Below are 14290 nucleotides of genomic sequence, written 5' to 3'. Positions count from 1 at the left end.
CGTCACGTCTGGAGGAAAACTGACACCATCCCTACGATGAAGCATGGTGGTGGCAGCATCATACTGTGTGGATGTTTTTCAGCGGCAGGGAGACTAGTCAGGATCGAGGCAAAGATGAACAGAGCAAAGCACAGAGTGAGTGCTGTGGAGCAGGTTAAGACCTCAGACTGGTGCAAAGGTTCACCTTCCAACAGGACAATGACCCTAAGCACACAGCCAAGACAACACAGGAGTGGCTTCGGGACAAGTCTCTGAATGTCCTTGAGAGGCCAAGCCATAGCCCGAACGAACATCTCTGGAGAAACCTGAAAATAGCTGTGCAACAACGCTCCCCATCCAACCTGACAGAGCTTGAGAGGATCAGCAGAGAAGAATGGGAGAAACTCCCCAATACAGGTGTGCCACGCTTGGGGTGTCATACCCAAGAAGACTCGAGGATGTAATCACTGCCAAAGGTGCTTCAACAAAGCACTGCGTAAAGGGTCTAAATACTTACGTAAAAGTGATTTCACGTTTTAAAATTAGCAACATTTTCCAAAAACCTATTTTTGCTATGTCATTATGGGGTATTGTGGGTAGCTTGCTGAGAAAAAAAAAGTATTTAATTCATTTTAGAATAAGGCTGTAACCTAACAAAATGTGGAAAAAGTCAAGGGGTCTGAATACTTTCCGAATGCATTATATGAATATAAAAAATACATTCTTTACACAATCCTTTCAAATGTCAGTCATGAATGTTGTGGATTGTTATATATTTTTTTACCCTTCATTAAGACAATGTAAATGATAAAACACCTCAGACCAATGCCTTATGTATCTCTTAACTCTGCAAAAATTAGGTCCTTCAATCCGAAGCATAGATACTGTATACGTAAACACCATTTGGTGAGGAGAAAACCATGTTCACTCACTCCTGAATCAACTTGTACTACATACATACTCACTGCAACACATACATAGCTTTGATAAAAACTCTGTTTCAAACGAAAATACTGCTGATAAATTGGAGCCAAATTGAACACTTTGTACTGCAGGGTTCCCCATGGCCACTGGGTTCATACAAAACACTGGAATCCACCACCACCAACTAACGAACGCAAAACTACAAATGTAACTTAATTAGGATTGGTAAAACTGAGATTTTATGAATATTACGCTTGCTGTTTGTATCCAAGACAACACCACTCATATCTAACAACTTTTCCCAATTGCTTAAGCAGAATACCAACACGTCTTCATCTTGCATCTCAATAACTTCATAAAGTTTATTATTAGTGTATTTTTGTACAATTTCAGTCTTAGCACTTTGACTTGTCTGCCAGGGAATTGTTAACTCATTCCTGTGTGTCAAGCAAGTTCAACCTCTGTATAATGTAGGGTTGGCATGCTGAACCATGAAGCTGGTTGAAGCCTTGAGAAAGACCTTTCTAACAGCAACAGACACTAGACATCTTGCATTATAAGATCTTCCACATAATATTACTTTATAGAAATATTGATTTTGTAAGAATTTGTAAATAACAGCATTTCTTACATTGGGTGCAAACTAAGATATTGTGCACAAACAGAGACCTTGCATCTAGTAGTAACCAAAATAGATTAAGTGTTGCACGATAGCACAAACACCAAATTAACCAAGAAACAGGAAATCAACCACAAGCATGTTATGTTCAACACAGTTCTTACTGTAGGAAAAGCACACATTCTCCACATCTATAAAAACAAGCTGTGCACGTTAAGGTCTATTTTCAATATGAATATCATGTGACAACAGATTCACAGCAATGGGCATAGGGGGTCAGCATTCTCTTATATAGTCTTACACTAAATACACACACCAAGAAAATGGAACTAGGAAAATAATCAGATAAGATCTATTGGTTTTTGGCACACTTGTGCCAGCCTAGGGAACAGGAAGGGGTGTGTGTGTATGTTATACCAAGGTAAAGATCACAGGAGCTGGATACATAGTGGACTGTCTCGTTCCCATGGTTCTGCCTGGTTTCACACCCATCACTCAGTGCTGTCGGCAAGCGAGGCCGCGTCATCCTCTGTGTTTGTGTTGTAGCTGCCGTTGTGCTGGATGCAGGGTGATGTCAAACCCTCACTTGGTGTTGCCGACCCCTCCCTGTCACTCTGGTAGTCCTTCTCCTCCCTGTCGTAGTCCCTTTCCACCTGATCAAAGGATCACGTTCAAAATTTAATTTCAAATAGAGCAGGCCTTACTATACTAGGTGGATCAACAGAAAACACTAGGGACACAGTGAAAACATTTGAGAGCTAAGGTTACTGACTACAGGACCTCATGTCACTGTACTTCAGTTATATTTATCCTTTGTTTAACCAGGAAAGTCACATTATGCTTTGTTTAACCAGGAAAGTCACATTGAGATTGATATCTATATTTCAAGTACGCCCTGGCCAAGAAAACAGCACATTTAGTCACACAAACACCATAACACACAAAAACAGTGCATTCGGAAAGTATTCAGACCAGTTGACTTTTTCCATATTGTTACGTTACAGCCTTAATCTAAAATTGATTAAATTGTTATTTTCCCTCAATATACACACACACCCACCCCCATAATGACAAAGCAAAAAGTTTTTTTTTTAATTTAGCAAATTTATTACAAACAGAAAACTTAAATATCACATTTACATAAGTATTCAGACCCTTTACTCTCTACTTTTTTGAAGCACCTTTGGCAGCAATTACAGCCTTGAGTCCTCTTGGGTATGATGTTACAAGCTTGGTACACCTCTCACAGATCCTTTCATACTCTGTCAGGTTGGATGGTGAGTGTTACTGCACAGCTATTTTCAGGACTTTCCAGAGATGTTCTATCGGGTTCAAGTCCGGACTCTGGCTGGGCCACTCAAGGACATTCAGAGACTTGTCCCGAAGCCACTCCTGCGTTGTCTTGGCTGTGTGCTTAGAATCGTTGTCCTGTTAGAAGGTGAACCTTCAACCCAGTCTGAGGTCCTGAGTGCTCTGGAGCAGGTTTTCATCAAGGATCTCTGTACTTTGCTCCGTTCATCTTTAAGTTGATCCTGACTAGTCACTCAGTCCCTGCCGCAGAAAAACATCCCCACACCATGATGCTGCCACCACCATGCTTCACCGTAGGGATGGTGCCAGGTTTCCTCCAGACGTGACGCTTGACATTCAGGCCACAGAGTTCAATCTTGGTTTCATCAGATCAGAGAATCTTGTTTCTCATGGTCTTGAGAGTCCTTAAGGCAAACTCCAAGCGGGCTGTCATGTGCTTTCTACTGATGAGTGGCTTCAGTCTGGCCACTCTACCATAAAGGCCTTATTGGTGGAGTGCTGCAGAGATGGTTGTCCTTCTGGAAGGTTCTACCATCTCCACAGAAGAATTCTAGAGCTCTTTCGGAGTGACCATAGGGTTCTTGGTCACCTCCCTGACCAACGCCCTTCTTCCCCAATTGCTCAGTTTGGCTGGGCGGCCAGCTCTAGGAAGAGTCTTAGTGGTTCCAAACTTCTATTTAAGAATGATGGAGGCCACTGTGTTCTTGGGGACCTTCAATGCTGCAGAAATGTTTTGGTACCCTTCCCCAGAGCTGAGCCCTGATACAATCCTGTCTCGAGGTCGAAGGAATTGTCTGTAGACCTCCATGGCTTGGTTTTTGTTCTGACATGCACTGTCAACTGTGGGACCTTATATAGACAGGTATGTGCCTTACCAAATCATGTCCAATTAATTGAATTTACCACAAGTGGACTCCAATCAAGTTGTAGAAACATGTCAAGAATGATCAATGGAAAGAGGATGCACCGGAGTTCAATTTCGAGTCTCATAGCAAATGGTCTGAATACTAACAGTACCAGTCAAAAGTTGACACCTACTCATTCAAGGGTTTTTTCTTTATTTTTTACTATTTTCTACACTGTAGAAAAAGAATGAAGACATCAAAAATGAAATAACACCAATGGAATCATGTAGTATGCAAAAAGTAGCCACCTTTTTCCTTGACAGCTTTGCACAGTCTTGGCATTCTCTCAACCAGCTTCATGAGGTAGTCACCTGGAATGCATTTCAATTAACTGTTAATTTGAGGAATTTCTTTCCTTCTTAATGTGTTTGAGCCGATCAGTTGTGTTGTGACAAGATAGGGTTGGTATACAGAAGATAGCCCTATTTGGTAAAAAAACAAGTCCATATTATGGCAACAACAGCTCAAATAAGCAAAGAGAAACGACAGTCCATCATTCCTTCAAGACATACAGGTCAGTCAATCCGGAAAACGACTGGATTGACAATCCGGAAAATTTCTTCATGTGCAGTCACAAAAACCATCAAGCGCTCTGATGAAACTGGCTCTCATGATGACCGCCACAGGTAAGGAAGACCCAGTTACCTCTGCTGCAGATGATAAGTTCATTAGAATTACCAGCCTCAGAAATTGCAGCCCAAATAAATGCTTCACAGAATTCAAGTAACAGAAACATCAACTGTTTAGAAGAGACTGCATGAAATCAGGCTGCAAAGAAACCACTACTAAAGGACACCAATAAGAAGAGATTTGCTTGGGCCAAGAAACACGAGCAATGGACATTAGGTGGAAATCTGTCCTTTGGTCTGATGAGTCCAAATTTGAAAATGTTGGCTCTAACCGCTGTGTCTTTGTGAGACGCAGAGTAGGTCAACAGAAGCACGGAGGAGGTGGTGTGATGGTGCTTTGCTAGTGACACAGTCTGTGATTTTTTTTCAACAGGTCAATGACCCAACACACCTCCAGGCTGTGTAAGGGCTATTTGACAAAGAAGGAGAGTGATGGAGTGCTGCATCAGATGACCTGGCCTCCACAATCACCCAACCTCAACCCAATTGAGATGGTTTGGGATGAGTTGGACCGCAGAGTGAAAGAACAGCAGCCAACAAGTGCTCAGCATATGTGGGAACTCCTTCAAGACTGTTGGAAAGCATTCCAGGTGAAGCTGGTTGAGAGAATGCCAAGAGTGTGCAAAGCTGTCGTCTTTGAAGAATCTCAAATATAAAATATATTTTGATTTGTTTAACACTATTTTGAAAAACCCTTGAATAAGTAGGTGCGTCTAAACTTATGACTGGTACTGTATGCAAAAAAAATGTTGATTATAAAAAAAAAATAATGCAAACATTTTTTTTTACTGTTTTCGTCATTATGGGATAATGTGTGTAGATTGATGAGGGATTTTTATTTATTTATTTTTATCCATTTTACAGTAAGGCTGTAACGTAACAAATGTGGAAAAAGTGAAGGGGTCTGAATACTTTCCGAATGAACTGTACAACCCAAATTGTCATGTAAAAACTGTGCAATCATTTGTCATAAAGAGAATAGAAAGTGCAGGAGTCATGGTAAAAAAAACATTCTAGTGTGATTAAATCCTCAATTGTAATACAATTTTTGCAAAGAGGTACAGGATGATGGGGCAGCATGTCTAAAAGCTCTCTTGCCAAACTCAGTCCTTACCTTTCAGTTTGCCTCACCTCAGACTATTGATCTGAACTACTCTATTGCACACCACATACTTTTTCTTGGTATTTCATACCTCAATTTAACACTAAAAACTACAAAGGAATATTGCAGGAAAGAATGGGCGAGGCCCAAAATCTCAAAACTAGAATATAGCTATGCGCAAGATTGTTCATACTACACACACACTGTACAAAACAGTCCCCCATGGTTGAAAGTCGCCAAACAAAGTTTACTGTGAGGAACCCCGAGTAAGCTGTCTGCAGATTGTTATCAAATCTGAAGAGTGGAGTTTCACAGAGATTTGATCTTTAGTGCAGTCAGTGAGAAGTAGGCCAGTGTTTTTCCGAGACAGGCTTGGCGACGTGCAGATATTATGCTAATTACAGTGATAAGGACATTACCCTAAAGGACAATGATTATAGACAAATACAGTCAACTTCTGACAAGTGCACTTAAGGTCAGGAGTGGATTCAGAAGTCAGCAATTATAGCATTAGTCTTCTCACCTTCATAGGTTTGGCCTTGAGCTCCATCTTTTCTTTATCTCTGCTGCTCTTCTTCCTGGAGTTGGAACACTCCCTCTTTTCCCTGCTGCCATCCCTTGGTTTCTCCCTCTTCTTGTCTTTCCTCCCCCTGCAAATGTAAATGTAAACACAACCCTTAATGATCGACAGAGTAATGTCATCCAAAGTCTTGTTTGTGCAAATCTTCCAGAGACCACCATAATGCAAGATTTAAGTTACACATGTGTATCTCAAGTTAGGATTCCCACCCTATGGGCTTGGTTGTGGTGGTGCTGATTGTGTTGAATGGTCCCGTTGTACTACATTGTTTTACTGTACCTCTTTGGTGAGGGAGACCTGGCTTTCCTTCTGGGACTCCTAGAACGATCCCTGCTCTTCCTTCTGTGGCCCCTGAAAATAATTTACACCAACATTTCTTAATATTAACTGGGAGTTTTAGTCAATATCGAGAGCTCTCAGACAAGCCTATGGATTTTATTATTGTGTGTACATCAGTTCAGTCCTCATTTTATATAGTGTGTTAGCTGAACAAATAGGTCTATTTTTGTTCCATCAACAGGCCCTACCCTAATTTAAGTTGTGTGCTTTACTATAAATCAATTAGAAAGGATTCAGCTTGATATACTATATACACTCAGTGGACAGTTTATTATGTACGCCTCCATAACAGCCTGAATTCTGAGTTTTTTCACTCCTCAATTGTCCAGTGTTGGTGATTGCGTGCCCATAGCTGATAGGAGTGGAACCCTGTGTGGTCTGCTGCAATAGCTCATCAGTGACAAGGACTGACGAGTTCTGCTATCCAAGATGACGTTCTGCACACCACTGTTGTACTGCGCCATTATTTGCGGCCCGTTTGTTAGCTTGCACAATTCTTGCCATTCTCCTTCGACCTCTCATCAACGAGTTGGACTGCCGCTTACTGGAGGTTTTTTGTTTGTTGCATCATTTACAGTAAACATTTGACACTGAGTGCAGTTACATGCACACAATAATAGCCAGATGAATATAATAATTAGATTAAAACGTTTACATGCTTTGCAAGAATAACAATTTCCTAATAATTCTGTTTACATGGACACATCTGAGGAAGGCACAGTGATGCCGAAACGTTGGTAAATACCCATTAAATTGCTGGGAGATTACACATGGAGTGTGCGACTTTCATTATTTTGATAGTTTATTCGCCATTAGTCAGCACCTCCACACAAACTATTATTCTGGGTCAGCTCATGTTTTTGTTATCTACATGGACACATCTGAAATCAGGCTACCTGACGGCACTCGAAAATGCAGAAAATCACCAACCAAAACAAACGTTCTACCACAGTGAACATTTTATTTTTGGGAAGGATATTTTATTCTTAGTTCAAACATATAAAGTTTGTATGTGAAAACAACTTCTACCTTCAGTTGTTCTGAACACACTTTACTCGTGCTAAAGAGGGAGGCTCGTTCGACTGCTGCTAGCACATGCACAGATCAAATACACAGCTGGAACGCCGATTAACGTGTTTACATGTCCTTTTCACGCACTGGGGTGAAAAGCTCAGGAGGCTGGTCGTTTGAGATACTGGAACCAGCGCGCCAGGCACCGATGATCATACCACGCTCAAAGTCGCTTAGGTCACTTGTTTTGCCCATTCTAACATTACAATGCCTCAATGCACGTCTGCCTGCTTTATATAACAAGCTAGGGCCACATGACTCACTGTCTGTAGAAGCAAATCATTTTTTTGTGAAAGGGGTGGTGTACCTAATAAACTGGCAACTGAGTACATTCAGGAAGCATGTATAGTATGGTGTTCTGCTGACCTGCTCGTGCTCCTGGACCTTCGGGATGCACTGTAGCTTTTTGGAGGTGTTTTGGCCTTTTTCTCCCTCTGCCTCCTATCCTCTATAACCCGAGATATATCCTCATTTCCTCTCGTTCTCTGCTCTCTCTCTTTCCGCCTGTCCCTGCAGTACACCAGAAAGTGTGTCACTCCCTCCTTTCCTAGATGCCTTTGATCTGCAAGCTGGTACAATCCATGACAGAGAGACTGGAGCCTAGTGATTCAATGAGTAAACTCAACATCATACTGGCACTGCTGCTAAAACACAGTCCTCCAAGTATTTACCAAATGTTGGGTCCTGGCTTAAAGCTAAAGAAACAAAGAATGCACACCATTTAAGGTGATGTGCAGACTTACAAAATAATATAAACTATACACATTTTGGCTTGAATGAATGCCATCCTCATGACTAAAGATTTCCTAACAGCTTTATTTTATTTACAAAAGCCTTCAGACTTATCTCAAGGTAAAATAGTTGGAGCAGACTGCAGTAGTTCTACCGTGATCTGGAGCGTGAAAGTCTCTTGTGGATCCCCCGAGAGACGTGGGTCTCGCTGACCTTGGGCCGCGACCTCTGAGAGAGCCTGCTTCTGGAGACGAGAAAGCAAAAAAGGGGAGAATTTATATTATTAGACCAAATCAAGTTCACTTTATTTGCCTGTGAGAGGAATTCTCAATCCCGGACCGTACCTCTGCCTAGAACGGGACCGCTTCCTCCTCGTTCTCGAGCGGGAATGCGATCGTGACCGTGTTCTGGATCTCCTGGAACGTCGGGAGTGACTGGATGAGCGTTTCTTCACCTCCTCTGTAACAGGAAGTGATTAGTCAGACTAATCATACCATCAGACCAATCTATGTCTGTGAAAGACATCATGTGATGTTGAAACGTCACTCCTGTATCTATTCCTATACCTGTATTTCCATCTGCAGTTAAGCCTGAGCTTTTTTATTGCTGACTAAATCTGTGCCTACCTTTGAGTTGTGCTTTTAAATAAATCCAATTTAGGATGCATTTGGCTTGGGCATAATCCTTTTCATACCATCCAACCATTTTCACACGAAAAAAGCTACAAGGGTCCCCGTGAGGATGACAGTGGTTGACCTCTGACCTGGCTCTACTATGATGGCGGCGATGGTGGACTGGGCCTCTCTGACCCTCTTCATTACGTCCTCCAGCTCCTTGGCTGCAGCCTGAGGGGTCAGCTCTGGGGGCTTCACAATGGCGTTGTTGGAATGATTAATCCTGACCAAAACACAACGTTATATCACATTAACGCAACTTAGTGAACATCAAGTCACAACACAGAAAGGCAAATCATCACAGACATGGAAAACAATTCACTTAAGAGGCATAAGACTTTCAATTGCTACGTTTGTCGATTCCAAAGACAGCACAGTATTGAGCAACGTGCGGTAGTACCACCACAAAAAATGTCAGCAGGTCATTTAATTTGAATTTGGAGAGAAGCACAATCATTACAATCAATATTCCACGATAACAGTGAACAGGGTAACACATAGGTGTATCCCCACTAATACTATTTTTAGACGAGATACTCAACATATAACGTTTTCTATAGAATAAAAACGTTATGAGACTTACTTCAAGGGTCTGTCTCCGAACATGACTCCGTTAAAGGTCAGCGCTCTGGACACTGAATCCTGGTCGGCAAACTCCACGAAGGCGAAGCGTGTGGGCTGCGTCTCGTCCCCCGCCATGCGCACAAACTTTACGTCGCCCACCTGCTTAAAGAATTCCAGCAGCTGCTCTGCAGTAGTGGTCTACGGAGGGAGAAGAGAGCACATTTTAACATTAATGCAATAAGATACAGATATAGGATCTTAATGTGATCACAATTTTATTGATGAAAATTTCAACGTTAAAAAAGGCTTCTAAAGCCTTAAAAAACAGACTTGATTTGCCCTAAAGTAAAATGTATCAACCCCTACAAAAATATCCATGAATTAGAATCCATATAATAATTCAAATTTCCTGTTTGCAGCAGAATAATTTTCCTACTGTAGCAAACTGGCTCAAATTAAGATCTTATATCTGTAATCGTCATAAGATTATGGCATCATCCTATGACAGATGATAACCCTTCAACTATAAAAAAAAAAAATAACAGAGAAAGAGCTTCATCCACGTGCTAAACCCTAACTTGACTTTTGCGCTTAAATCATGCATTCATGTCAATGGGAAATATATATGAAAATATGAATAGATGTGACAGAACTTCAGTTACACTTAGGGTCCCTGTTACCTGCGAGTTGAGGTTGCCAACGTAGACAGTCCTTCTGATCTCGTTCACCTTGGAGGGATCCACGTTCCCCATGAGGGGGGGCTGGGTGGAGGACGACACCCCACCTGCTCCAGTCACAGCCAGGGCCGACACTGCAGGGTCCAGGGCAGCCGGCAATGCCGCCAGGCTCACTATAGGGACACTCAGCTGCTGCAGTAACACAAACAGAGCAAGATTTACTAGGTAGATGGAGAGGTGGAATAAAGATTGAGAGATTTTCAGGTCAGATGTGCCGCACATAGAAACAGTTTGAAGATATCTTTAGGTTTGATTGCCATTTGTTCCCTCCTGAAAATAAAAGGCCCAAATGTTGCACAGGTGCTGTAGAGCTTAATAAATATGTCTGTGGTAAAGCAATACACCTCCTACTGATCAAAAATTGTATAGCACAGTGTTTCTCAATCTTTTTTTGTACCAGAGGCTTGGCTAGCTATGGCACTTCTTGGAAGACTACTTATATTAAAACTAACACTTGAGAACTGACTAAATATTTGTCACAACTATTCTGTGGGACTGGTCAGCAACATCCCAGAGACCAAAGTCGGTCCGTGGACTGGAAATTGAGCACCCTGGTACGGTCTATTAATCCCAAACTCACAGTCTGTATGGGGGCCGAGGTGGGAAGGGGCAGCAGGCCGGCGCCTGCCATCAGGCTGGGTACAGCAGGAACAGCAGGGGGGGCAGCAGGTGCCAAGAGAGACAAGGCCTTGGCTTCTTCTGGGATCTTCCCTGTGGGACAAGGGGAGGAGTTAGAGCAGGTCATGGCAGGAAACAACCCTTCTGCGTCCTCTATGACTGCAGTATTATAGCCCCAGTATTCTAGAGAGAGAGAGAACATTCCTTCTTCATACAAAGACCTAGCTCTATTGGCTAGTTACTGAGGAGTCTAACAGAGCCGATGCTAAAAAAAGGTTGAGCATCCTCAGTGCGGTTTCCCTCTACTTCTCAAATTTACTGTAATAAGTCAGTCATTTAGCATTCAGGCTATGAACAGACAAAAACGTTAACATGACTTCTTCCTCACAAACGAAAGGAAAATCCTGATTTTTGTCCTCTTTTTTTCATAGATTCAAAAAATAATGCAGAGAACACTTTGAGGTATGGGTCACCTGTACTGGAAACATATTGGTCATGAACCATACGATAGCAAGCATGGGCGCTTTTCCCGTAGGGCGATCGTTTCGCAGTGTTGGAAAGGAGTGCAACACAAGACAACCGTTCATGATGGCTGCATCACTAATAGCACACAGAACATCAGATACAGAAAAGAAGAACATTTTTTAAGAATCTTGAGAAATTCCCAAACGTTAACCAAAACTTAAAACCTAAAGACAACGGATTTGAAATCTTTCCCTTTCTTTTTACTGGTTCAATCTGCCGTTCCTGAATGGAAAAGGGGAAGGGCGCAGTGGGTCTTTCAATGAATCTAGTGGCTTTGTTTTAGAGAAGAAAAAAAACAATTACAAATATTTTAAGGCTTAAGGGCAAAAGCAACAAAAAGTCCATGTAATCAAATTCTTATACTATCAGTATAAGCATCATGTTACCAATGTAAAATGTAAAGGTTCTATTCTATTCTACTACTTATTATAAGTTAATGATACTTTCTCCTAGTGAGTTTAAGGTTTAGATGAGCCCTATATTTTAAATCCTAACCATAGACCAAGAGCAGGAGACAAAGAAAGTAAAATGTGTTAGTCATCTTCATGGCAGCCCATGTGTGATACACATTCCACCTGGGTGCCATGGCAACCTGGACAGAACTCAATCACAGACTGTGGAAGGAGAGAGAGAGAATGAGCGAAAGAAAGAAAGAGAAGAGGTGAGAGAAAGAGAGAGGAAAAACCAAAAATAATAAACGGAAAAACAATATGCTAGGAATAATGCAATAGTGTAGCTAGAGTCTAGAGGGAGCAGACAAGGCAAGGGACAACATGTGAAAGTAAAAACTAAAAGAAACCAACCAAAAAAAAAGAAAGAAAAGAAAGATAAATAAAAAGAGACAAGGTGTCCATCTTGGAAGGTTCAGCGGGCTTATTCTCCTTGGTCACATTCCCCCCTTGAAGGCAGCGGTGGCCCCAGCGGGGATAGTGGCTTGGAAAACAATGCCTGACTCAGGCTAGTGTAGTGTAACAGCTGGGCCAGTCTAGTCATCTGATATGCACACATAATCACACAGAAAAAACATACAAAACCAAATTAATAAACTCAGTAGCCATCCAGCACTAAGTTAACGTGGACAAAAAAGCATTTCAAGTGAGAGAATCGGTTAGATAAGGTGAGACCACTTATTTTATTTTTTTGAGAAGCTATACGCTAAATAACGGAACAAGAGAAGGTTCTAGAAGACAGGGAGATTAAGCAAAAAAAATAAAAATATGAAACAAAATAAAAAGAGAGAAAAGAAGTAGTTAATTATTTAGTATGTTATTCTACCATATCCTTGAAATCACCTCCATATCACTATGCATTATACCCATAACAATCACGTCAACCTTTGTCATGAACATCAGAATCCGAGTCAAGTGTTATTTCGCAAGAATATGGATGATGTATTGCCAGACCAACATAAACTGTCATTGAATACAGTGATGTGGTACTAGTCTATGATTTTACTCTAAGTGTCTGCTCCTGCTACTACTACAATGTGCCTTCCATGGTCCGTGCAAATGATCATGTTATTTTCATATTGTGTAAAGCCCCATGACAAAACACACTGCTTATATCTAGCTAGTTGTGACAGGTGCTTAGGATAAATTGAGTGCTCAATGTGGATTAGGCCATCTTGGATCTGGGATACAGTGCAAGTGCATTTGTGTTCATGTGTATTCCTAATGGAAACCAACACAGCAAAACACTGGAAAGAAACACTTGCATGTACCTGCTATTTGAATGTAGGATACTAACGTTAGAATTTCAGCGGTTTCACCAACCACTAGACAACACAATTTCACAGGAAGTGTGTTGACTACACAAAACATTCATTATGTCAACATCATCACTTGAATGAATTTGGGCATACTCACCTTCTGCACATGGGACTACGATCAAAGCTCTGTCAATAAATACAGTGTTGGTTAAATGTTGCGCCACGCCAACACTGGAAGGCTCTCGATACTTTATGTAACATACTTTGGACGAGAAGGGGAGTGGTGCATTGCTGTAAGAGAACACAGACATGTATTAGAAATTACATGGATGTTGAATGAACACAGTTTACAAGTCAACGTTAGTTATACATGCCTATCTATCTACATTAAGTAAACTCCGGTAGCTAACTGCACCAATGGTAAACGTGCGGAGTAGGCCCTTGATCCCGGGTCTTTCTTTATTGGGCATGCCGAATTGATAGCGCTTACTCCGGGGGGTAAAGACGTAACTCCTCGACGTCCCCAAGAAAGCCGAAGAGAGTGCGCATCTGCTCACTACTCACGGCAGACGACAGATTGGTGATTTGAATGACAGCGGTGCCTGGAATTCCACTCATTTTTCGCAATGCTTCCTCTTGAAAATGTACAGAAAATCGTATTTTATGACTAACTGAACGTTAATTCTAGAAAATGGTTACAGGGGCAGCAAAGACAGTACCACAGATAGAACAGTGAACCAGACGTTTCACCGGATGTATAAATCTGAAGCATCCGGTTGGCGTGTCCCACTCACAACCAAATATGGTGGTGAGGGGAAGCGGCTGTGGGAGAAGATGGAGCGAGAAGGATTTTGGACGATAGTCTGCTAATTTTCTCATCAATGAAACATTTGAGTTCAATACTGTTAAGAAAACTATAATCTGTTACAAAGTGGATTACGTTTTGTAGACTTTACCCGTTGCCAAAGTTTCCCCCCAAAATGGCGTTGTTTAAAAGGAGTGCAAGGGCGAAATTAGCAATTGCACACACGCACTTCACAGAGTAGGCGTACCCTAACCGGAAATATGCAAACACATGCTAGAACGAGCCAATATAATCTCGCTAGCTCGTGCTTGGCTCTGGCCACCTCCTTATTTGTTCTGCCCACCCTGATTAATTTGCTCCCATTGGAAACGACAGGCTATGGTCAATCTTGGGTTAGTTTAGCAAATCTTTGACAGTAATGCTGAAAGATCTTGATGTCTCCACCGATTGCTGTGCGAACAGCGCCTT

The 14290-nt window shown here is 41.7% G+C and overlaps 1 protein-coding gene across 5 annotated transcripts; it reads right to left on the bottom strand.

The window, feature by feature from the left end:
* Positions 1-1240: 1240 nt before the first annotated feature.
* On the bottom strand, positions 1241-13763 carry srek1 (splicing regulatory glutamine/lysine-rich protein 1). Of its 5 annotated transcripts, none has more exons than XM_071350797.1 (12): positions 13508-13763; positions 13175-13308; positions 10747-10877; positions 10110-10298; positions 9449-9627; positions 8955-9088; positions 8536-8650; positions 8346-8435; positions 7826-8059; positions 6329-6400; positions 5993-6119; positions 1241-2175 (listed from the first exon to the last, which is right to left on the bottom strand). In XM_071350797.1, the coding sequence occupies exons 1-12, from the start codon at positions 13633-13635 to the stop codon at positions 2014-2016; spliced, it is 1695 nt and encodes a 564-aa protein (XP_071206898.1). In that variant the 5' UTR covers positions 13636-13763; the 3' UTR covers positions 1241-2013. The 5 variants fall into 5 exon arrangements, with proteins under 5 accessions (XP_071206898.1, XP_071206899.1, XP_071206902.1 ...); XM_071350798.1 differs by having other exon boundaries at positions 7826-7969; positions 13508-13762; XM_071350801.1 differs by lacking the exon at positions 7826-8059 and having other exon boundaries at positions 13508-13762.
* Positions 13764-14290: the final 527 nt, after the last annotated feature.

This window comes from Salvelinus alpinus, chromosome 18, assembly GCF_045679555.1.
Source record: "Salvelinus alpinus chromosome 18, SLU_Salpinus.1, whole genome shotgun sequence".
Classification (NCBI taxonomy): Eukaryota; Metazoa; Chordata; class Actinopteri; order Salmoniformes; family Salmonidae; genus Salvelinus; species Salvelinus alpinus.
Note: the sequence above shows the minus strand (reverse complement) of the source record. Positions and strands in the feature narration are given on the sequence as shown.